At 37.6% G+C, this 26,415-nt stretch overlaps 1 protein-coding gene across 2 annotated transcripts; it reads left to right on the top strand.

Moving 5' to 3' along the window:
• Window positions 1-19,763: 19,763 nt before the first annotated feature.
• Window positions 19,764-24,759, top strand: LOC130718949 (ras-related protein RABF1). Of its 2 annotated transcripts, XM_057569603.1 has the most exons (9): window positions 19,764-20,038; window positions 20,289-20,365; window positions 20,953-21,036; window positions 21,184-21,278; window positions 21,446-21,551; window positions 22,502-22,591; window positions 22,688-22,774; window positions 23,237-23,398; window positions 24,334-24,759. In XM_057569603.1, exons 1-8 carry the CDS (start codon window positions 20,014-20,016, stop codon window positions 23,288-23,290), a joined length of 618 nt encoding a protein of 205 aa, XP_057425586.1. In that variant the 5' UTR covers window positions 19,764-20,013; the 3' UTR covers window positions 23,291-23,398; window positions 24,334-24,759. The 2 variants fall into 2 exon arrangements, with proteins under 2 accessions (XP_057425586.1, XP_057425587.1); XM_057569604.1 differs by lacking the exon at window positions 23,237-23,398 and having other exon boundaries at window positions 19,766-20,038.
• The last annotated feature ends 1,656 nt before the right edge of the window (window positions 24,760-26,415 follow it).

Below are 26,415 nucleotides of genomic sequence, written 5' to 3'. Positions count from 1 at the left end.
CCCATGAATGTGAAGCTAATGAATTGAAGAGCTTATCGGAATGGTTTACATATCATGTATGGAATTGAGACAGGAAAACACACCTCAAAATTATTTTAAATGCTTTTATAGGCCAAAAAAGCTTCATGCTCCACTTGGCTTTCATTCATGTTGAAATAAATCATCCATGGTTTATGAACCCTTGTTTTTGGCTTTAGAGCTATTAAACATTTTTCAACCTAGAACTTGTTTTGCTTCTAATTCCCTCTAATCACTTGTTGATTGCTTGTCCCAAGAGCTTGCATGATAGAATAATTCTCACAAACCTTCATGTTTTCCAATGTGATGGTTGCTTCTTCCCCAGATGAGTCGATTAGATGGTCGGATCAACTTCACATAAGCGTCAGTCATAACTGATGCTAATTTGGTCGGTGACCTTAGTATCAGCCCAAAATTAACCGACACTAATAGAGGGTGGACGACACAAATTTATCCTCAACCAAAACCAACACTAATTAACGTCGGTTGAGCTAACACTTTCTTTAAGTGAAACATAACTAAAAATCAACGCTTTACATTAGTTTGACTGGTGCTAATTAATGAGCAAAATTTAGTGTCAGACGCTAAGTTTTTCTTGCTTTTATTAAAGAATAATAGTAAAACACGAAAATATTACATCTTTGTAGACATGAAAAATCTTGAATTCGGATATATTAGAAAAGGTAAAATCATGTAACATTAATGAGCTAGAATATCCTTGGGTAGTCAAAGGCTCAAAGGTAACTAAAGAAGATAGTTATGGAAGGCACGAGCAGTCTTACTTCCATCTTGAAAAAGTGAACACAACTAGTACTACGCCAGCAAGAATGCCTAGCTAGCTAGCAATATTAGGTCGGTCATATCTTCATCTACTTCTACTCCTCATGAACCTATTTAAGAGTACCCTCCTCTCTAACTTCCTTCAAATCCAAACACATTGTACTAATTTCACTCAACAACACGATTCAAACACTTGAAAAAAATGTCCATCTATTTTCTCTCCAAGTTTGTATTCCTTCTTCTCCTACTTTTGAACCCTCATGATGCCAACATCATTGGAGGGTGTTCTACATCTATTTGTGTGGCTGCGGCAAGACCCTTGGAACAAAGCGTTCATGAATACACAAGCTTCAAGCCTGAGGATAAAGGCAATGGTGGGAACGTGGAAGCTAGTTTGCCAAAAGGGTTTCGACCCTCTTCAGGCCCAAGCAGATATATTAATTATCAGCCTCTTGGATTGACATGTTCTCAAGGCAAGGTAGTGAATAATGGTCCTTGTCCTTGAGCGTGATCAACAAGTTATGGAGTGCGTGCATAAAGCTTTGGTGATGAATTTGTATAATCATAGCATATATATGTATATTTATATATGTACGTACAATAGCCAAGCTATATATGTTAAAGCATAGTTCAAAAATCAAAATAGAGTGAAATATGTACAATTAACTTACTTGAAAATCAAGCAATCAATGTTATACGCATGTATACATACGTCCTTCTTTGAATACATGTTTCCACTCGTCTCTGTTTATGTGTATGTTTAAGATTTATTCCTTTCTAAATACCGTGTGTTGTCACTTTTTATATAGTGTGGGTATACTTCTACAACCAAATCATTTGAAATTCATTATTGTCCAAGGATTACCACAAGGTTGTGTTCTGACTACATCTATTCCACTTTGGCAAATCAATTTTTAACATATTTTATTTGATAACTCTATCAGACATTCACAACATAACAAAATAAACAAAATAGAACTCATACAAATCAGCACTATATATAAACCTGTTAAGCAAAATAAAACTCAAAAATTGTATTAGCATAGCTAGTAGTACATGTACGGTAGTAGTACATGTGCGGTAGTTGTTTTTCGTTCATTCTATTTTGGCAAAACCAATTTGTAACATATTTTATTCGACACGTCTATCACAAATAGCCATAACCTAGTAAAATAAAACTCATAAAATCAGCATAAAAGTCACGAATTATATAAGTATTTGAAGCTCATAGATAGATCCAACGAAAGGATGGTAGTGGATGTGGTGGCAGTACGATGGGTGGCTTATGATAATGGAGCCGCAGATCGACAACATGGTCAGGTGGTGGATCTGAGAGAGGAGAGAGACAAATCTAGTGTTAAGGGTAAGAGTGGCGTCGCCAGAGGGAGGATGGAGAGGCCGACAGAGAGATGGAGGTGAGGGTAGTGGAGGACGAGGGTGGTAGAGGAGGACGAGACAAATTGAGTGGAGTTGCGGGAGGAAGGGACGGAAGGGAGAGAGGGTGTGTAAAGGTTTGAGGGAATGATGGAGTGAGGATGCTTATAAAAAAGATTGGACAGAGAAGTCAATAAAGATTAGCGTCAGCCTAGCAAAACAAATGATGGGTCTTTCCCAATAGATATTAGTGTCGGTCACCGTGGACGCTAAGTTAGCCAATGAATGTAGTGTCGACCTTAAAGTCATTGCTAGTTCTCAGCAGGAAGACGTTAAGTTGGGTGGTGACTTTGACCTCTATTCAAACCAACGTTAATTAAGCCAACAGTAAGTGGTGTTGGTTAGGCTGACACTATAACTAAGTGAGTAATTTTGTATGCTTTGTCTCAACTGTTAACTTTGCGACATTTTAGTTAACGCTAAAGAGGCAAAATTAGCGCCGAGGTCGGGGTTTAGGTTAAGTTTAAACGCTAAAACAAGTTTTTCTAATAGTGAGTAGTGACCTCGAGTGTTTGGGTCAGATCATACATGTATTAATCTTGGGCGTAAAACCACTTATTAAAAATCCGGAAATTTTACTTCACGTTGTGATTCTTGCCACGACACAACTTTTCCAACCTCTCCATTTTCTAATAATCTCATACTTAATTTCTTTCTCCATCAATAACATCATAAGAGCAACTCCAATGCCAAATTTCTTATTTGGTTTCTTAACACACTATTCTACACTATTCCTGTGGGCTCGTACTGCCACATCAGACTTGAGAAACTCCTAAGGAACTGAAGCAGATTTTGCTCCAACCCATGGTTTCTTAAATTACTATTTGAAGGGTCCCACCCGTGTCCCACCATACATCATTAATTTATAATATTTATTTTCATCCAGTTTAAATTTAAATATTAAATTAAAATACTAAATCAATAATTCAATTTTAATATTAAAAACCGGTCAAACCAGTCACTTTTACCCCAAAACCATCTGAAAATCGGATCCAACCGGTCTGGAACTGGTCCCAACGGGTGGATGACAGGATGAACCGGTCATCCCTTATAAAACCAAATCCCCCAACCTGGTGATGAAACCCTAGCCTCCATTCCCCACTTCCTCTGCTCTCACGCTCTCTTCTTTCTTCCTTCTTCCTTCATCTTCTTTTCATGTCTTCCTTCTGAACTTCTTCTTCTTCCTCTCTTCCTCTATTCGTCTCCTCCCTCTCATTCTCCCTTCCTCTTCCTTTTGCTTCCTCTATTTCGATTTCTTCCTCTGTTTTTCTTCTTTTTCTGCTCTTCTTCTTCCCCTATTCTTCTTCTTCCTCACCTCTCCTTCCCGGTTAGCAACCATAAAACCCCCTACCGGCACCAACCCCTCCAAAAGTCACAATCTGGACCGAGCCCTCCCCCAACGTCCCGAAGCACAAATTTTCACCAAATCGGAGTGAACAAGCACCTGGATCTGAGATATTTGATACATGCAAGGTTCTGAGGTATCGAAGCACCTGGATCTTCGTTTAATTTTTGCACCTCACTGAATCCCTCTCCTCTACCTTCCAGATCCTCTCCCTTTCAACCGGATCGGACAGCATGCTGAAGATGGAATTGTTTGATGTAAATATCAATATGCAGAGTGTAAAGTTTGAATTTTTATTGTAAAGTTTGAATTCTTTTTCTAATAAAAATGCTATTTTGGTGTTCTCTTCATGTTGTTCTGTTCATCTTCCATTTTCTTTCATTCTGTTGCCTTTCCCTCTGAATTCAGTTGAAGCAAGTGAGAGAAAATATTAGTTTTTAATGCTAAGAAACCAAAAAGCAGAGTTCCTGCAGAGTTCCTTGTGGAAGGAACTCTGCACTGTTGCTAAGAAACCAAAACTACCAAGTAGTCAAACTCCAATGCAGCCACAAAATAAGAAACGTTTTTTAGCAACTCCAGCGTTGGAGTTGCTCTAAGGAAATGCCTGATGTGGATCACATAGTACTTGTATATTATAAAATGCCAATACACAATTGGAGTGCAGACTTTGGACCAACAAATTAAATCAGATAAAACCAAAGAGGGGAAGGTGGGAAAAAAACAGGGGTGAGATAGCTATATATAGGTTCCTGCTACTGTTGTCGTAGTAATAACCTTGCGAACAGGGTCTTCAGGTGAAGCAAGAAACAGAAGCGTGCATGTTTAGTGAGTAGAGTCAGTAGCCACAAGTAATAAACAGGGGAGAAAAAGTGTATGTGATCTGCGATGATCCGCATCACCGAAAAATAACTCAAGTGGTAAGAGTTCATACATAAAAGTGCGGTGTTCGACCTATGCAAAGGATAAACCGCAACTCTAAAGGAAAGAAAATAAAAAATTGGCCGATAAAAATAAATAGTCTCTTCAACTCTTCATCTCATTTTGAAGATAGATATAGTACGACAAATCCTAACAAAATGCAAAGTGTTAATTACGAAATCATGATATCATGATCGTATCAGAGCAAATCTTTAACTGATATGACAAATGAAGGGTCCGGTTTTAAGGCTTAATTTGAGTGAAGGGAACTGCACCATACCCATTGATTGGATGGGGAGGGAAATTGGAGAAAAATAGGCCACTAATTAATCTCGTTAGACAAGTTTCTATCCAAACAAATACTTATTTTTCTAGTGAATAATGTTATATTCACACCTCAAAAATGAGGTGTGGAGAGGTGAAGGAAAATAGATATAGAAAGAAAGAAGAGAGAAAGTCAAGATGTGATAAGTGATTTGATTGATAGAGAAAAGAGAAATAGATTGAAATGAAAGTGAAAAAGAAGTGGAGAGGTGTGTATATATCATAACTCTTTTTCTAGTGGCCTAAAGAAATTCCTTTTGGAAAAGGCTTCAACTTGTTCTTCTTTATAGTTAGCATTGTGGCCAAAGAAGTCACCTCATTTTTTTGTTTATATAGATGGTTGTTCAATAAACTATTTTAGAGAGATGGGAGACTTAGAAATCAGAGATAATAAGTAAAACTTGATTTACTATTGCAGACTTTGAGTTAGAGAAGTTATAAAAATGTTTTGTTCATGACATTTTTATCTATATCATATTATCACCCCCATATTATTGTTATATGCCAAAAAAAATAGTGAAGTGGAGGGAAATATTGATGTCGAACAATTGATACTCAATAAATATTAAATAGAATAAAATTTGTTCATTTGTATTTCATTGTGTGCAAGATATTTCTTATCAGGCAAAGTGTTGGATGGAAGCAAGATTCTTTTATTGGAGGGATGTAGAATAAAGTACATATTACATCAACCTCTATTATATCACTAACGTCTTTTATATATATATATATATATATATATATATTTTGGACCGTCATGGATTTGAATTGGGCTGAGCGTGCCTCCAAGCAGGATGAACAACCCAAGAATGAAGTAAAGAGGCCTAAAAGAAAGACAACCAAGCATGTGAGATACAGAGATAGTATAGATTCATCATCTATTTATTCCCAAGACTAGTCAAAGGAGTTAATTATTATTTCCTTGATTTCCTCCCCTATTAATGTAGCCTAGTCAACTTAGTAATGTATCTTTCATTAGAGTTTGAGTTCACCAAATATATAATGGGGAGTCAGTGATGTATAATCCATGTTCAACTTTTCACATGAATAAGACTCTAAGCCTTTTGCTCATCCGTTCTTGCCTTAGGGTTTTTATTCTAGAATATATATATATATATATAAAATAATTGAAAGATGTTGAGTATTATAATAAGAATTTAATGGATATGCACTGACAGTGTAAAATAGTTTTGCACAGACATCCAATTGAATTCCGCCAAATCAAAAAATATTTTATTCTTTTAATTAAAATTAAAGTCAAATGTAATTATCTCTCCTATGTGGCATGCTTTGATTGGATGACTGTGTAAAACTATTTTACACTGTCAGTGCATATCCATTAAACTCTTATAATAATAAATTTTAGAGAAAATAGTTGCAATAGTGATAAATTTAAGAAAATCAATATTGCAGTATCCTGAATAAAACACTTGAAGTGTGAACATAACATCCAAGGCCTTGATATTGGTCGCGTGTTCCCTAGTAGTGGTTCCTCTCCGTGTTAGCTGCTAGCGTTCGGTGAGGTGGAGATCGGTGCTTGAAAATAGTGTTGTCAATGTGGATGGCAACGTGCTTGGTTCGCCAAGGAGGGGTGGTTTTGGTGGCTGCGTTCGTAGGTTTGATGGGGAATGGATAGAAGGTTTCTTTGGATCCTTACCAGAGAGTGATATTCTCCATCTCGAGCTTCTGGGAATTTTTAATGGGCTGTCTTACGCTTGGAGTATGGGGCATGCATAGGGTGGTCGAGTGTCAGTTTGATTCCCAACTCGTTGTGGAGTTGATCAAGTCTGGGTCTTCTAACCGACATATGTATGCCTCGCTTATCTGGGATATTAATGACATTTTGGACCGATCTTGGAGGGTTGAGATGGTTCATATACGCTCCGTGAAGGAATGGTTGCGTTGATTTTTTGGCTAAGTATGAAGTCATCCAGAATGTTGGTTTGGTTTTCCTCTCGTCCCTCTCTAGAGGGTTTGGATAGCTTGTTGTTAGTTGATGCTCTACGTGTCTTCTAGGTGATCGAGGCCATAGTTTTCTTTATTTGTTTTTGTTTTCTCTTTTTCTTGTTTCATTAATGTTCCTTACAAAAATGACACTTGAAGTTCAAATTAAAAGTTGATAAAATGTTTTTATATGAGATGATATAATTAATATAAAAATAATTGTTTGTGTGACTTATAAACATTAATTTTGTTTTTTGTGGAGGGGCCATGCCTCCTCTCTAGGGTCCATGTCTGTTTAAAGGACGAAACACTATTTTGTAAAGTTTCAGCTACCGTCAAATTCTTTTGCTTTTTTATACAAACGACGTTTGATGTGTAGACAAATTATAAAACTGTTTTGTTCACAATATTTTTCTCTAAATTACCTGTTAGAGATAAATATGCGTAATATCCTACGGGATATTCCTTTTACTATTATTTATATATTTTGTAATATGTCTCATAATATTCCTTAGAATATTCTGTAATTTCTTTATTATAAATAACATTGTCTACCTCACACAATTTGTGGTGAGAGTATCCAATCTTACATGGTATCAGACTTCAGGGTGAAACCCTAGTGTTGTTCCTTTTTTTATGTTGTCTGCATTTTAGCTAATGTATGTGTGTGCCAAGATGTGGGACCAGATGTTGTAACATCGTGCTGTGACATTTGTCCCTGCGGATCTGCTGTGTGTTTGGCTGATTTTTCTAGAAGCTTTGGATGGATTTCGTAATAATCAAGTTAGGGTTATTGAAGAAGCTTCTCTATGCTATCTGGAATATATTATAGTGGAATCAAATCTTTTGAAGAGGATTTGATTTGGTTTAAATTGTGAAAGTTGTTATCTTTTGTTCAAATCTTATTTGATAAGATTTGTTACTGGTTTAAAAGATTTGTTCCAGATCTGTTTTGTGGACTCTATTTTCGTGCAAGCCCATTAAAGATCAAGACCTGAAGAATGACTATTTAAGGAGGCTTAACCCTAGTTGCAAAGTGTGCCTTGGGCACCCAAGGATTGGGTTTTTAGGGTTTTGTTTTGTGAGTCCTTGTTCTGTTATTTTGTACACCTCTCTACTGCCTCCATTGATAATCATATGGCTTAGAGTTGGTTTGTTTAGTTGAGTTGTAATCTCTTCAAATTGTTGTTTGATCATGAGATCTATCTTTCAATCTCTTGTAAGGGATCGGTCACTGTGGCAGTGATCATTAGGAGTTAGGGGAAGTTTCCTCATAGCTTAGAGGAGAAGGGCTAAGCTAGATTCACTTATGTAATAGTGGTAGACATTGAAGAGGCTCTATACTAAGGGGGAGTACTTAGGTATAGGAGGGACTTTCATGTGACCTGAGAGCTATTATTTGATAGTGAATTGACTCCTGGATTGGTATCCTCCAGATGTAGGTGATGTTGCACCGAACTGGGTTAACAATTCCCTGTGTTTTTTCATTGATTTAATTTATGTACTGTTGTGCAATTGTCGAACCGATTGTCCCAACATCGCGTTCGACATCTGTCCTGTGCACGAACCAGAATTTCACCTAGTCTCCAAACCTCCTGTGCTGCCACCTTTCTCTTCCCTCCCTACTGCCAATTTCTTTTTCTCTCTTAATTTCTGTGTGGGCTGTTAGCCAGAAATTCCGTGCTGCTGCTCCTCGAGCCTCGCGCCGCCACACCATCTCCTTTTTGCGCGTGTGGTCTATTGTTGCCGCGCGTGTCCCTGCAAACTCCCACGCGCCCGACACGCCGGCCCTGCCGCCAGACCTCGTGTTTTGTGCGGTCCTTGTCTTGCCCACACCGACAGCCCCTTGTCTTTCCAGCACCGACAGCAACCTGCCTTGACCGCGTGAGTCCTGCCACGCGCCTGCCACGTCCAGCCCCGTTGACCGTGCTGCTACCTTTTTGTTTTTTGTTTCTTTCTCTTGCTGACATCACGTCCTCACCAGCATCAACATCTCATCATCAAGCCTTGTTGACCGTGCTTCCTGAATTGTTTCTTCTTTCCCATGGCTTCGGACGCAACAACTCCGACATTTTCCTTCAACACTTTGGTGCATATGATTACAGTGAAACTCAAATCAGATAATTTTCTTCTCTGGCGTAAACAGGTCACGGCTCTTCTTCAGAATCAAAATCTTTATGACATTGTTGATCCTACAGTTGATCCACCGCCGGAGTTTGTGCCCCAGATTGTTTCTTCTGGTTTGCGTGTTGTTCCAAGTCCAAATCCTTCCTTTGCTCAATGGCAGGCTCGCGATCGAAACGTCAACAGTCTCCTTCTTTCCTCCCTGACTGAGGAAGCTTTATCTGAGACCCTTAGTGCTACTATTGCCCGGGACAATTGGACTGCTCTCCATTCTGCTTATGCTTCACGCAGCAAGGCCCGTGAACTGCGTCTTCGTGATGAGCTCCAACTCATGCGTCGTGGTTCCCTCTCAGTTTCTGAGTATGGACGGAAATTCCGCACTATTTGTGATCAATTGGCGGCTATTGGTGCCCCTGTCGCTAATGATGACAAAGTTCACTGGTTTCTTCGTGGTCTTGGCCCCTCATACGCAAATTTCTCCACAGGACAACTTGATCAGGTACCCTTACCTTTCTTTACTGATATTCTTTGTAAGGTCGAGAGCCATGCTATTTTTCAGGCTTCTCTTGAGGAATCAGCGACTCTGTTACGCCTCAATTTCTCAACTGAGGAGTCACATTAGTAACCTAACAAGTCTAAGGACTATTTCGTAATCATGAGAAAACACAATATATTTTTTTTTTCCTTTTCGAAACAACTGAACATAATTGAATACTTAACATAGACTTTATTCAACGACCCGTTCCCGACATATAATAATAGTGTCATACAATATCGTAAGCAGGTTTCCAAAATAAGTACGCTCACTGGAACAGTGGCGGAGATAAAGTTTAAACAACAGAGTTTTCAGATGGGGAAAGAAACTCAGACATAGTCCAGCGAAAGGAAGAAGCAACTGCTTCATCCACCTCTACTCGACCGCCCACGATCACGGTCTCCAACTTGAACAACTAAGCTTCAGCGGAAGGCTCTCCATCGCCTAATAGCGTTAAGCGCCCAAACAACAAGTAGCAAATAGAAAGGGTTAACTCCATACAATTACCATGTATGAAAGAGAAAATCATGCTATTCAAATTTAACTACCTATCATGGTAAATAAACCAACAACATAACTAAACTCATATATCAACAACCTAACATATAACATCAATTCAGATATCGACAACCTAACATATAACATCAATTCAAATATCGACAACCTAACATATAACATCAATTCAGATATCAATAAACTAATAACTAAAATCCAACAACATAGGGTTAGGTGTTAGTTCCCTATAATGCAACTATATGCTTCTACCAAAATGGATCGATCAGCAACGTCTCTCAAGACGGGACGATCACGTGGGACAATCACCACCACACCGCCACTTAACGCCACTACGGACGAGACAATCACGTGGGACAATCACCACCACACTGCCACTTTAGGACATCTCGAAAGATGGGACGATCACGTGGGACAATCACTACCACACCGCCACTTTATAACGCCTTAAAAGACGGGACAATCACGTGGGACAATCACCACCACATTGTCACTTCAAGTTCAAGCCCTAAATGTCGAGTTAGTCAACAACAATCCTCAACCTCAGTAATCACTCGAACAACAGTCTCAAATCCAACAATCAAATCAAGGTAACCACATGGTATTCATATTATCAACGAACATAACTCAATTCAATTGACAGAAACCAGTAAACGGCCGAAGCCTCTCAGAAAACGGAGACACACGTCTCAATAAGTTTACTCGGCTGAAGCCTTCAGAAAACATTTGGCACAAGCCTCAGAAATAGTCAACATAAGCAAGCATAATAATCATAATCATCTGCCAATCAATATAAACATCTTCATCTCAAACACAAGCAGTGCGATAAAAGCATGCAAGACTCAAAGACGCTCTAAAACTGAGTTACCCTTACCTTCGTGAGTAGAAGTTGGGCATGGAAGTTGTGAACCTAGAACAAGAAAACACAATCATCATCACAAGCCCTACTAGATGTAACACTATCTACTAACGCTAATCGAAACCGGAAAGAAAGCTTTTAAAGCTTCAGAGTTCCTATTTAGGCACAAATTGACAACGGAGACTTCGTTCGCTAAAACGAGCATAACTCGAGCTACAGAACTCGGAATGACACGAAACCAGCGCCAAAATTTCGACAATCGAAAGAGCTACGCAATGGCTCAGGTCATAGAGACCCAAAAATTATTTTTTGACACGGTACCCTAAGCAATAGGTTTCGGCCACTATGTAAAATAGGGTTTCCGAACTTTTTCTTCGATCTAAATCGATTCCTAGGTATTCTTAGGCGATATCTAGGCCAGGGAAACTCTCAGAAAAATTATCGGATCGAAAACTGTCGTAGGGGTATTTTGGTCAATATTTTTAGCTCAGAAACTCAAAATCAGAATTTCGAAAAACAAATTAGATGGGGTCGATACCAACGACGATTATGACGACTAATCCTACTGACGCTAAGCTCAGTCGAGAGTTTTAAGCCCAAAGGACGGAACTTTAGCCAAAAATGGGTATTTCCTACATAAATGAATTCCGGCGGCATTCGGCAAAATGTAATCCGCTAGAAGTACTCTTGGGTACGAAGAGAATATATTTAGACACTAAAATCAACCTATTTGGACAGTTTTACAAAAAGCTCAAAACTTGGAGCACAGAAGGACATAACAAAAAGCGACGGAATTTAAGATCAGCAGAAAGAAATAACATCAGTACCTCGAGACCTACGCGTAGCAACGAACAGAGCAACGATCAGGCAAGAACCGGAAAAAAAAACTCTTCCTCCTTTCTCCCTCAACCTCACCCACAACCAACAAAGAAATGAAAAGAAAAAGAAAAGAAAGACAGAACGTGGTCTGCAGAAGGAGAAGAAAGAAAAGGAAGGTGTGATTTTTCTCAGTTTCTGAAGTCCTATTTATAGGAAATTGAAAACGTGAGAAAATGATTATTTCGCGATTCCGATTTTTCCTACTGATTCCAACGTATTTTAGACACGATATTCTTCCCGCTGAATCTTCTAATTCTTCAAAGAAATATCAGTATGATTTTTGGTTTTCGAGGCTTGTTTTTAATGTTTACCGGCTTTAAAATGCACTTTATGCACTTTATGGTTTTGACCTCGGATGCAGAAACTTCCTTCTGAAGAAAGATTTGGAACGTCGATTAGAGTGGGCGTACGCGTGTGGAATCTTCGTTTGAAGCTCCGAATAGAAAAATTCTTCATCGTCAGTTGATTTTAGGGTTTTGAACTATCAGGGTTTTAGTTTCGGCAAACTTCCGATGATTGAAATCGGACGTTCGTACATCCTAGAGTTTCGCCTTAAAACGCTTGTTATGGAAAGGAATAAGAGAAAGTCTTATGTTCCTCTTGAAGATTTTTGGAATTTTTCCCATAGTGTTCCAAGGGTGGAAGATTGTTTGAAATTTTATTCCTATAGTGTTCCAAGGGTGGAACTTAGTTAATTTATTTTAATTCTAAAATTCTGGGTCTTACAGACTCCTCCACCTGCTGCTTTCCATGCGAGCAATCAGACTCGCTCTTCTGGCAATCAGTCTTCCACTAGTGGCAACCGTGGTAATTATGGTGGTGGTTCTCGTGGTGGTAATCGTGGCAACTCTAATGGTGGATCTCGTCAGCGTCGCAATAATGGTGGCTCTGGTCGTCGTGGCTCTTACATTCCTCGCTGTCAAATTTGTCGTGAGCAGGGTCACTATGCTGATAAGTGTCCGGTTCGCTGGGATCGTTCTTCTGAGTCTGCCAATTTAGCTCAATCTTTTGCTGCGGGTTGTTCATTGGACAACTCCAACCGTTCCGACTGGTATATGGATACAGGTGCCACCTCTCATATGACTCCTTCTCTATCTCAGCTGACGGACTCTCAAGATTACTCCGGTAATGATCGTGTTCTTGTTGGTAATGGGGCTGGTTTACATATTTCTCATATTGGTTCTCGTTCTGTTTCACATTCTGTTCCTTTATCTAATGTTTTGGTTGTGCCTCGGTTAACTAAAAATCTTGTCTCTGTTAGCAAATTGACTCGTGAACATAATGCTAAAGCTATTTTTCTGGATGATTCTTTTGTTATTCAGAACCGACAGACAGGCGCCGTTCTGGGAAGGGGCCAATGTGATAAAGGACTTTATGTGCTTGACCAAGGATCGCAGGCGCTGCTTACTACCAGTTCTCCATTACCTCGTGCCTCCTTTGAATTGTGGCACTCACGATTAGGGCATGTCAATTTTGAAATAATTCAACAATTGCATAAACTTGGTTGTTTTCATGTTTCATCTATTTTTCCTAAGCCTATCTGTTGTACTTCTTGTCAGATGGCTAAGAGTAAACGTTTAGCCTTTTATGATAATAATAAACGAGCTTCTGCAGTTTTGGACCTTATCCATTGTGATTTGTGGGGACCATCTCCTGTTGCTTCCGTTGATGGTTTTTCTTACTTTGTTATTTTTGTGGATGATTTTTCCCGGTTTACTTGGTTTTATCCATTAAAGCGCAAGTCTGATGTTTATGATGTTCTTGTTCGCTTCAAAGCGTTTGTGGAAAACCAATTCTCTCGGTCGATCAAAGTTTTTCAAAGTGACAATGGCACTGAGTTCACTAATCATAAAGTACAGACTTTATTTGCTTCTTCGGGTGTGCTTCATCGGTTTTCCTGCCCTCATACTCAAGCGCAGAATGGGCGAGTTGAACGGAAACATAGACATGTTCTTGAATTTGGTCTTGCTATGTTGTATCACTCACATGTCCCTACTAGCCATTGGGTTGCTGCTTTCAGTACTGCAGTATATATTATTAATCGTGTTCCTTCTAAGGTGCTCTCTAATCAGATTCCATTTCAGCTTCTGTTTCATGTTGCGCCTACATATACTAATTTCCATCCCTTCGGCTGTCGGGTGTTTCCGTGCTTGCGTCCATACATGAAACATAAGTTTAGCCCCAGGAGTTCTCCTTGCATATTTTTGGGATACAGCGGTCAACACAAGGGATTCAAATGCTTTGATCCGGCTATCTCTCGGACTTATGTGTCCCGTCATGCTCAGTTTGATGAATTTTGCTTCCCTTTTGCAGGTTCTCCCTCTTCTGCTCATGACTTGGTGGTCTCTACATTTTATGAACCGTCTGTAGGACCACCTCCATCTGCACAGCCTGATGTCCCCGTCATTCGGGAGAGTTCCCCACATACTGGTCCTTTGCTTTGTCCTTCTTGTGATGACTCAGATGCTCTGCAGGTTCCTCATGATGATGCACCACCCTCGTCGGTTCCTCATAATGCTGCCCCACCTTTGCCGGCTCCTGCTTCCCCAGCACCGCTAGCCACCCCTACTCTTGTGGCTCCAGGTCCCCCTGCTTCCCCACCGGCTCCTTCTCCGGTTGTAGCTCAGGTTCCTCTTGCTCCTGATGCTGCTCGCCCTCGGACTAGATCTCAGAATGGTATTTTTAAGCCTAATCTGCGTTATGCTTTGGTTCATGCTCAGCCTACTGGCCTTCTTACTGCTTTGCATACTGTTACTGAGCCTAAGGGTTTTAAATCTGCTATGAAGAATCCTCAATGGTTGGCAGCCATGGAGGATGAACTTTCTGCTCTTCATAAGAATTGTACTTGGTCTTTGGTTCCTCGTCCTTCCACTACCAATGTTGTTGGTAGTAAATGGGTCTTTCGCACTAAATTCCATAGTGACGGCACTGTTGAGCGCTTAAAAGCGCGTTTGGTAGCTCAGGGTTTCACGCAGATTCCAGGGTTTGATTACTCCCTTACTTTCAGTCCTGTTGTCAAAGCTACTACTGTACGCCTCATTTTATCTCTTGCTGTGCTCAATGATTGGCAGCTTCATCAGTTGGATGTCAAAAATGCTTTCCTTCATGGTCATCCCACTGAAACTGTTTATATGAAGCAACCTCCTGGGTTTGTTGATCCTCGCTTCCCGACTCATGTGTGTCGGTTGAACAAGGCCCTCTACGGCCTCAAACAGGCCCCTCGTGCTTGGTTTCAGCGCTTAAGCTCCTTTCTTATGCGCTACGGTTTTTCGTGTAGTCGGGCTGATCCTTCCTTGTTCTTCTTCTACAAAGGACGCATTACCCTGTATCTTCTTGTGTATGTAGATGACATAATTCTTACTGGGAGTGACCCTTCTCTTCTGACTGAGTTTATTGCTCGCCTTAATGCTGAGTTCGCCATTAAATATCTGGGTAAGCTTGGCTACTTCCTTGGTCTTGAGATCACTTATACTACTGATGGCTTGTTCTTGGGCTAAGCCAAATATGCTGATGATTTGCTTTCTCGTGCTCTGATGCTTGAGGCCAGTCATGTTTCGACGCCCTTGGCTGCCGGTTCTCATCTTGTTAGTTCTGGTGAGGCTTACTCAGATCCTACGCATTATTGCTCTTTGGTTGGGGCCTTGCAGTACTTGACTATTACTCGTCCTGACTTGTCATATGCTGTTAACACGGTTAGTCAGTTTCTTCAGGCTCCGACTGTAGAACACTTTCAGGCTGTCAAACGCATTCTTCGTTATGTCTGTGGCACGCAGCACTATGGTCTTACGTTTCGTCGTACCTCTTCCCCCGTTGTTCTTGGTTATAGTGATGCTGATTGGGCTCGCTGCACTGACACTCGTCGCTCTACTTATGGCTACGCCATCTTTCTTGGTGATAATCTCTTGTCTTGGAGTGCCAAGAAACAACCTACTGTTGCTCGCTCTAGTTGTGAATCTGAGTACCGAGCCATGGCTAATACTGCTTCTGAGCTCGTTTGGTTGCTTAATCTTCTTCATGAGCTTCGTGTTCGGTTATCAGCGACTCCTCTTCTTCTTAGTGACAACCAGAGTGCTTTGTTTATGGCTCAGAATCCTGTTGCTCATAAACATGCCAAACACATTGCGTTGGATTGTCACTTCGTTCGTGAGCTGGTTTCCTCTGGCCGATTAGCTGTTCGCCATGTGCCCACTTCTCTCCAGCTTGCTGATATTTTCACTAAGGCGTTACCTCGTCCGTTGTTTGAACTTTTTAGATCCAAGCTTCGCGTTGGTCTTAATCCAACGCTAAGCTTGACGGGGGGTGTTAGAGATAAATATGCGTAATATCCTACGGGATATTCCTTTTACTATTATTTATATATTTTGTAATATGTCTCATAATATTCCTTAGAATATTCTGTAATTTCTTTATTATAAATAACATTGTCTACCTCACACAATTTGTGGTGAGAGTATCCAATCTTACATTACCATATTATTATTGTCTATGGCGAAAAAAATAGTATGTTGTTGTTGAGGATAAATATGATGTGGACAAACTGATAGCCAACAATGCTTTGTTTTTATTTTCTTTCTTTTGTTGTTGGTTTATTCTTTTATGTGTGGATTAAAATTGGGATTAAAAATATTGTAGACATACATTCAAATGACATCTCTATTTTTATTTTAAATACTTTTTAAATTTAATTTTAACTATATGACATGATAAATTATACTACTCTTTATCTCGTGTTTTATTTTATTCATAACAAAAATTTATATGTGCACTCACCGTGTAAATAATGTTGCACATTATTCAATTATATTTTAAAAAGGTTTATTTTTATTTATTTATGGTATGGTAAAGTAGAGAATCCCAATTGAATGTTAGTGCATGTAAAATATTTTTACATGACTATAAGTGCATAATTTTATTCTTCTTCGGAAAACAACACGAGACGAGAAAATTGAAAAACGGGCAGAGAGTCCTCATAATAAGGGTTCTCAACTCTACTTGGGGTCCTCAATGCAACGAGCAAATGAAGGATATTAAGAAGCACCCAATTTAGCAAGCCAATCAGTTGGATCATTACAATCCATGTTGACACGATTCAAGACACAATCCAAGCCTTCCTAAGCAGATCCTTAATATTGTTTAGCACCGGAAAAAATCTCATGCTCTCCTCATCTTCCAAAGAGGGCAGAAGTTCATATGCACAATCCACTTCACAGATTAACCTATGACCTCGACTCTAAGCAAGCAAGAGACCATCCCTCATTGCATTCGCTTATGCTAAAATAGAGTTGTAACTTCATAAGAATGGGACCCATACAACCAATGACCTGATTATCACGCACCAAACCACCATCTCCTATGCAGTTTTCGCTCTTCCGGAAACTGAAATTATTGTTAGCATTTAACTTCTTCATCCTCTCCAGAGGAGCCACCATTTATCGCTCATCCACACAGTATATCCGCTAAATCCTTGCGGATCCATGAACAAGATGAAGTCATCATGATCATGAGTCATGACAGATACAACTACATGCTTCTTAATTACGTTGTTCAAAGGTGATCTTAAAAATCATGTTGTTTCGCAAAATTATTATAAACTCTTGGTATCAAAAATTTAACAATTTTATAATACGTTATACGGGTGTCGATCGACAAATGAATCTCTCAATTTTTTAGTATTTGTTAATTTTAACATAATTATAATGTGATAAAATAACAAATTCTAAAATTTGTCCTGTTATTGTGAAAATATATTATATTTCGTCTTATTATATAACATGTCTAATCTTTGTGGCGTGTTGTTCCTCAATTAGAGGGGAGTAGCAAGAGTTTCCATTATTGCATCCCTACATCATGCTTAAATCCCCACATATATAGCTAAGTACATTCATACCTAAATATTTCACCAAAATAGGAAAGTCCACACCTCTCAAGTCTTCATCTTATTTCCATTATGGGTGCATGCTCTTTCTTTAGTTTATTCCCTCACCTTTCACCCTTTTCTTAATTTATTCTTCAAGTTAAGCAGTCAAAAGCAGCATCAAGAAAACCAATCACAAGTTTCAGAGTGATAATCGATGAAGCAAGAAAACAACAACAACTTGTGCAAACCACAACGTATTTGTGGTTGTGGATCCTTCAAATCCTTCAGGCGGAGATGCAGTAAGCTGGTGAAGGAGCAAAGGTCCAGGTTCTATATTATTCAGCGGTGCATCACCATACTTGTTTGCTGGCATGATTATGATGAGTACCCTTGACGGGAGATACAAACATTCCCACAATATTTATCCTAGAAAGTAGAGTCAGACCACCACACACCATTGCATAGATCAAAAATTAGATTTTGTGGAATATGACAACATTTCTCTACCTCTCTTCTCAAGTCTATAAAATGAGATAAATAAGGTGAGATAACCTTATTGTATGAAATAATAGTATCTTTGATTTCATTTTTTATTGGTTTTCTAATCACTTTCTTCACTCTATAGAAATTGTACTTTTTTTTTTTTTTGTCAATCTATAGAAATTGTACTTAGTAGTTTCTTCTAGATAGAACTGTTAAAATCGTCGATCGTCACAGTTTATTAGAAAAGTGAATTGAGTCACCTCAATTTACTCTTTGAATAGTAAAAAATATCAACTGACTCGATCCGTTGTGGGCTATAATGCACCCAGCAAATTCAACTCTCTCTATATCATAATATTATTGCAAAAAATCTATAAAAAAATTATTTGGCTTATAAGCAGCTCAGCTCAACTAGGTGTGAATCTGTTTGCATCTGTATACTAAATGAGTCGAATTAGTCTAACTTACGGTATACGCGAACTGAATTTTGACCAACTCGACTCACCAACAAACCGTGTTGAGCAAATTAAGAACTCTACTTCTAGAATCATTTATTTGTCTAATATGGAAATATAATGAAGTTTCGAATACATGCAAAACTATCAGATTTTGAACTATAAATTACGAATTATTAAAATTAAAACATATATTCGTGTAATTGCATATGAAGAAAGGAGATCAGTCAAGTTGGATAGTGAAAAAAATAGTAAAACTAATATATAATTATCACTTGGTTGATTCCATCTTAATTTATATATCCAACTTTGTTAAATTGATAGAAGAGGATAAAAAATGACCAACTTTGATAAATTTATGTTCATTTTTTTCCATCTTAATACTACTTTTATGTTTATATGATATTTGTACTATCGATCATTATCTATCAATCGATCATTAGTCTCTATTATATTGAAATATCAGTCGAAGTTCCTGAAGTTGCAAAACGTCAATCACGTTAGTCATTGGTTAGATCCCGTCAATGAACAGTAACATCCAAGGTGATTTGGCACGTTATGTGCTTCTGTGGACTTTTCACGTGGATTTAAATATTGGAGAAATTTTTTGAAAACTTAAAAACTTCAATTTAGTCCCTAACCAACATCCCCAAATCAGAAAAAACTTTAATCTCTCTATCATCTACTTCCTCCTCACTCCATCACCTCCAAAAATTATCTCATCAATCCCTATTTTCACCTCAATCATGATCATCATACAAATAAATAAAAAACCTAGTCAAATAATAACCCATAATTAAAATGAATAGTAGCGACTAATTTCATATATTTAATTAATGTTAAGACCAAAATCTATGATTTTTTTTAAAGAATCAAATCTGATTCACCTACAGAAAAAGAATGATGCACGGTAAAGTTTCTTTACACCGTCAACCAATCAGATGGTAAGAATGTGTCACGTCAATTTATAAAATTAAATAAAAAAACATATTTTCTCACATCCTTAAAATCTAATCGGTTGACATTGTAAATCCTAAACTTTCTACTCTCAGTGCATAGAAATTAAACTCTTATATTTTACCGTGTCCATGAGATGAAAGAAAAATAAATGTGAATTAAAAAAAAACCTATTTCTAGAAAAATCAAGGGTTAATGGTCAAAATGCTTACAACTACAGGGAGATATCGGCTAGTTTTTTCTAGGGAGGAACTAAAATCAAAAGTCACTACAAACACAAGTACCAATTTGACTATTAACCCAAAAATCAAATAAAAAAAAAAATATGTAATTTTCTCTTGTCCCATCATCTTTGTCATTCATCTCACGACGAGAAGAAGAAGTGGGAATCCTCGTCCTCACGGAAACCACCATACATACATTTCCACTCTTTCAAGCTTCCATCAACCTTTCCCAGATTCTGCTTCGTCGCCACACCACCAGTTTCCGTCGCAAAAACAAATCTTTCAAACCAGTGGTGTGCACTGCCCCATCACCATTTTTTCACCCAATTTGCAGCACCCACTTGAAAATATTCTCTTTTCTTCAATGGGTTGTGGGTCTTCCCTACCAGGTAATCAAATTCTACCCCAGTTGATTTTTATCCCTTTTTTTTAATTCCCATCATGTGTTTAATGGTAAAGTTTAAAACTTTGGTTGGAATTTCTATGTTTTAGCCATGGAGGGTTAAAGGGGTGGGGGAAAATGAGGTTTTGATTGTGATTTTGGGATTTTAGTTTAATGGGGTTCTGTAATTAGGAACAATTTTTGAGTTTTAGCTCTGATGGGGTTTTGGGTGAAATTGTTGATTTTGTGTTTTGCAGATAGGGATTCTAGGCCGTTTGGACGAGACAATCCTGAGAATGGTGGAGGACAGGACGCGAAGAATCTACGCGTCAAGGTATTTTGTTTGTTGAGTTCTTAGATTGCTGATGTTTTGCAAATTTTCTTCATCTTGAAAACATTAGAAGAGGGAGGCTAGGAGATTTTGTTTTTTTGTTCTAAATGGTTAATTTCCTTGATTTTGTTACACCTTGTCTTAAATGATTTTGAATTACTGTTTTCATCTGGTGTCTGGCATTGGATTGATGTTTGTTGAATAGTTTTGTCACTTTGTGATATCATGTGTCAAACCTTTTTTGGGTAGAGACTAGAGAGGACTTTGTTATATTCAGAAAAGAAAGGAAAAGACAAACAAAACTTATTAAAATACACACTGAAACTCCTGGATATTCGAGAGATTCAGGTCTCTCCCAAGTTCCCATTTACAAATGATCCCCGACCTAATCATCTAACATTCCTCTTATTTATGACATGTGATCTCTCATTGTTTAACTTACTTCCTCCAGGACTCCACTAACTAAATAAACTACTAACTAACTATGAGTACCTACCAATAATCATAAAAATGTCTTTTATACCACCAACATTTTCTTGTTTAACCTTTACAGGACACAGTAACTAACCTTTAATTTCCACTGAACACAGCTTGTTCTCTTAGGTGATTCCGGTGTTGGTAAAAGCTGTATTGTTCTGCGATTTGTTCGTGGTCAGTTTGATCCAACATCCAAGGTAATAATATGTTCCTTTTATTACATATCTCTTTTTCATTTAATGTAAACTCTCCTAATATGGGTTATGGAGTAAATTTGTTATTTTCTAGATTTGCTAATTATTTCATGATAGGGTTCTTATGTTTTTTAGACTTTGTAATGTAAGGTAACTGTTGGAGCTTCTTTTTTGTCGCAAACAATAGCCCTGCAAGACTCTACAACAGTCAAGTTTGAAATATGGGATACTGCTGGTCAAGAGAGGTAACATTCATTTAACTTTCTTGTATGCGAATAATTTTTATACAAACCATTAGGATAGCTCAACTATATATTATTTTTTCTCTTAAAATTCACGTCCCCCTTTTTTCCTAATTTGTGCAAGAAATACATTCTGAAGTAAAACTTCATTGCCAATTTATCTTTTTCAGGTATGCTGCTTTGGCACCACTCTATTATCGTGGTGCAGCTGTTGCAGTTATTGTCTATGATATAACAAGCCCAGAATCTTTCAGCAAAGCGCAGTACTGGGTTAAGGTAGATTTACAGTTATGGCATGGTTCTATATTGCCATTTTTTTGTTTTGTATAGTACTATAGTTATTTGAATGGTGTGCATAACAAACAACTCCCTATAGGATACTCAGGAACTTTACAATGAAGAATAGATTATTTTAATCCACTTCATTCATTTAAAATCATTGTAATTTGGTAGTTATAAGTGAAGTAAGTCATCAGATGGATATGTTTTGTGGGCTTGTGGCTTGATGGCAATACCCCTGCCCACAACAGGTAACAATGGAGTTAAAGATCTGGCTATTCTGTGTGTGATCCGGCATAGGATAATGGTTATGTGGGCTGTGCTAGTGTGATGTTGGCTTTTATATTGGAGCAGATGAGTGGCAAGAGAGGGGTTGAAATGTGCATTGAAGCTGTAGTATATATAAGAGGTGATGCTCTGGCTTTTGCCATTTTAGAGGTTTTTTGACAGACAATATTTTGAAAATATGGAGGAGTAGAAAACAATGGAGATACAAAATAAAGATTTAGAATGAATGCATTATAGGAAAAGTAGGAGTAGCACAAATAGAGGGGAAGATGTGCCTAAGATGGTTTGACCATGTCAGAAGAAGACCAATAGCAGCCTCAGTAGGAAGAGTTGATCAGAGGATAGCACAATAGTTAATGGGGATGATACAATGTTTGATAGAACACTATGGTGTTATTTTATCCACCAAAAATCTGATTGCAATGGGATAGGGTTTTGGCAAAGCTATCTAAAAAAATAAAAGAATAGCTAATACTACTGTTTGACAAACTCATAATTGGTATCTCTTGTTTATGTGCAGCCATTGCTCATACGCTGGTATCTATCTATCTATCCATCTATCTATTTTAATCAGAATCATTTGATAGGGATAGCTTTTTAATTTTCTGCATTTTATGTCAATTTTGTTTTAGCCCTGAAATATTACTAAACTTGTATAGGAGCTACAAAAACATGGAAACCCTGATATAGTAATGGCACTGGTTGGTAATAAAGCTGATCTTCTTGAGAAGCGGGAAGTGGCTGTTCAGGTAGTGCAACAATCCTAAACAACATTGTTGTCCAACTCCAGTTAACAAAACATTATTTGTTTCTCTCATACTGTCTGCTCTATTGATTTGGTGTAGGATGGCATTGACTATGCAGAGAAGAATGGAATGTTTTTTATAGAGACATCTGCAAAGACTGCAGATAATATAAATGAACTGTTTGAGGTACTTTTGATATTTACTTCCCTACAATTATTCAATTTTGAAGTTCATCATGGCATTTTGTATTTGGTAAGAATGAAAATGGATGAACAATAGAAAATAGTCAGTGGTTCTTATTGTTATGCAATTTACTAATGGACATGATCACACCTTACCTTCAGTAATTCTACTTTCATTTTGAACTAAGCTTTATTCGCATACATGAAATCAGTGTCATAACATGATTTGGAAATTGGAATTGAATATAACTTGCCAAAAATGATATGTTCCTATTTTCGTACTGATCATGTGGTATAAAGCTTAGTCTGTTCAATGGTAAGCTACACCGAGGCTACAAGAAGCTTAAGTCAAAACATGCTCAAGTGTTAGGAACTGTTTGATATTGACCTGTAGATCTTTGGGATATTTCTAAAGGCTCTGCTAGTAGTAACTTTTCAGTTTTAACTCTGATCTTTGGTCTCTTAGGACATTGTTGACTGTGCTACTAGCAAACTTCCCCCTGATGTTCTTGCTGCTTGACGATAGTTGTAGCGAACTCATATAGACCTATTGGAGGAGCTAAAGATGATCATCTTGGGTTAGGAATCCATCCTACAAAAATCCAAGATTGAATCTTTTTCGACAAAGGTAACATCTTGGTCTTACATAAGGATGTAGGAAGTTATATTTTAGGGTTTAGGACAAGAGAATTAGAATCGCCTGGGTCACATTTTAAGGCTATTCAAGAACGCTACTTGTAGAGAAGTTAAACAAGCATGCTGGAAAGCTCCAACCGCTCCTCCTACATTTAGAAAGACCAAGCCTGTCGAGAATTGAAGCCATAGGATGCCTGCTAACTATACGCTGAGGATACTAAAGAAAGATAATGTGTAGTTTTAACAAACATGATTTTTGCTTGAAAGTAACACCACTTTATTCCAAAGTTCCTACTGCTGTTTCTGACCTAGAATCCTTAAAAATTTGTTAACTGGCCTCAGAATTGGAATGCTGATTTATTCAGGCTATATGACATTAGTTACTAATTAGTCATGCTCTGTATATCCTTGCCATCAAGTTCTCAAACCAAATTGTGACGCCAACATTATATATCCTTCATTAAGAATGTTACTGAAGTGGCAGAAATTGTCCACATGTCATTGTTTGATATAAGTTTTGTTCATTAGTTAATTACGCCATTGATGCAATTTAAAAAAATGCTAATTTTACAACTTTATAAGGGGAATATTGACGAAACCTTGATCTTGGGCCATCGTTTTCTGTGGAAGGGTACGGTAGCTTAAAATGCAGGCGTAATGGCCTGGCTATGAATATGATTCAGTACTGGGTTCAATAGTTTCTAGGAGAAGCTACAGCTCCTGGCTGTTGAGTCGAAAATTGAACGAAACTTTTTATGGATTATTTGATAAAAGTCTGTCAACATTGCACTCATCTTGCAAAATTCTACGTTCATGTTGGGTTAAATTTGATTGTTCTTAAATCTGATTACTATCTTGCATATTGTGAGGTTAACCTCAGTTGGATACAGATCGAAACACTAATGATCAACATGTTTCTCTTCACAGGAAATTGCGAAAAGACTCCCTCGCCCACCAACTACTTGATGCAGATCCAGAATGCAGTTTCAGTAAAGGATTGCATTTGCTTTGGATCCTTCAAAACTGTAATGTATGAGTTATGTTTATGTATATTCTGACTATTAGATAACTATGGTCTTTTATCAACCTGTAATAATATCATGGAGACAATGATATACCTTAGGTTATGCTTTGTCAGACCCACAAATCTGTCAAGATTCCATATCCTCGGGTCTTTTATGCATTGTTTCTGATTCAGTCAAGGCTGTAATGTCATCAAGGATGCCATGTCTGACACACAATGCTTTAGGTGGTTGTAGACCATGCTTTGTGAGACCCACAAATCATGGCATAATTGAACATATTTGGATATTGGTTGGTTAAATTTCAATTTGCGTGCTCATTTTGAGATCACTACTATAGAATATAACTTTCACACTCATTTTATTTCAAGAGTTAAAGCTTGAAAATCCGATGCTACCAATAGAGAAATGTTTTTGTTGACACTCCTTGTACACTTACATCAAGAGATAGAGACATGGAGAGAAAAAACAGAAGTGAAAGATATAAAGAGTAGGGATGGCAACGGGTAGGATCGGGCACGGGTTTTACAATTACCAAACCCAAATCCCAGAACCCAAACCCAAACCCAAACACAAACCCTTATGGGCGATAAAATGAAATCCATGCCCAAATCCATTGGGTTTCGGATTTACCCGAAACCCAAATCCAAACCCATTAGTTACGTAGCAACTCAATCCAGAACTTACTTTCATATAAAAAAAGTGAAATTCATATAAAGAAAAAAAATACTATTTATCATCCTCATCCATCACTAAAGTGAGACAACAATAGTTTAAAGTTTACTTTCTCAAACATACAAAAGTACAATTAATCATCAAACACTAAGAACAAAGTTTATAAATATATATATGTATGAGGGTTTTTTTGTAATTTTATGTTTCGGGTTGGGTTCGGGTTTGGGCGGGTATGGGCACGGATTTAACTAATACCAAATCCAAACCCATAAATGGCTACAGTAATGGACAAAACCCAAACCCAAACTCAAACCCAAATCCAGTCAACTCGGATTTTGCCCGTCAAATCGGATTGGGTTCGGGTGGGTACCCATGGGTTTGAGCAAAATTTTCATCCCTAATAAAGAGTGATCTAATAGGTAAAGAAGAGAGGACAGAAGAAAAAAAATGATGGAAATGAGAAGAGAGAGAAAGTTGAGTGTGAAAGAATTAAAACTTCTACACCTAAACCGTAGGTATAATTTATGACAATCTATTTGTAACATGTTTGGATTTGTCTTTTTTCACATAGAATGAACTTTGAAACTCAGAAGCTACAAATAAAAGCCTTTTTTACTTGAATCAATTTTAAAACTCAGTGCAAAAGCTTCTCCTCATAATTGATTTTAATTTTAGGATTAATTTTCAAGCATACACTTAATTAAGATTAACTCCTTACAATACATAATGTAAACATTAAGATTTCCTCTAGTGAAGAGATGCTTAATTGAGATATTCGGATAGCTTAACCTATGCTACCAATTACCTATAATTTCCATTAGAAAAATTACCTATAATTTGCATTAACATCATGGTATGCTATATAGTTAATTTAATAAATTTTATAAAATAATTTTTGTATAAAATATACATAGCCAACATAATCTTTATTTCTTTCACGCAACCAACATGGGTTGGCTAAGTGTGAGACTAGGCAATGTGAATAATGAGTGGTGGCTATGTCAAATGGAAAATGACATGGCAATATTCTGCTTTTACTTTTTCATTTTTTTTCTCCAAATTTAATTATGTTATGTTAGAAAAATAAAAGAAAGGCCAAGCTTGGTGGCTGCGGTCACGAATTTGTCGTTTATTTAAGCGGTTTGGCCACGCGTCTTAATATAACCCAGTTGACCTCATCATGACATGTCGGCCAGGTTTATAAAATAAAATAAAATAGTACTCTACATTTTTCTGTTATTGCTTACTAATTTCAAAATCATTGTTGAAAATTTTATCAAGACTATATTCAAATTATAATACAATTTATAAT

Source organism: Lotus japonicus, chromosome 5 (assembly GCF_012489685.1).
Source record: "Lotus japonicus ecotype B-129 chromosome 5, LjGifu_v1.2".
In the NCBI taxonomy this organism is placed as follows: domain Eukaryota; kingdom Viridiplantae; phylum Streptophyta; class Magnoliopsida; order Fabales; family Fabaceae; genus Lotus; species Lotus japonicus.
Note: the sequence above shows the minus strand (reverse complement) of the source record. Positions and strands in the feature narration are given on the sequence as shown.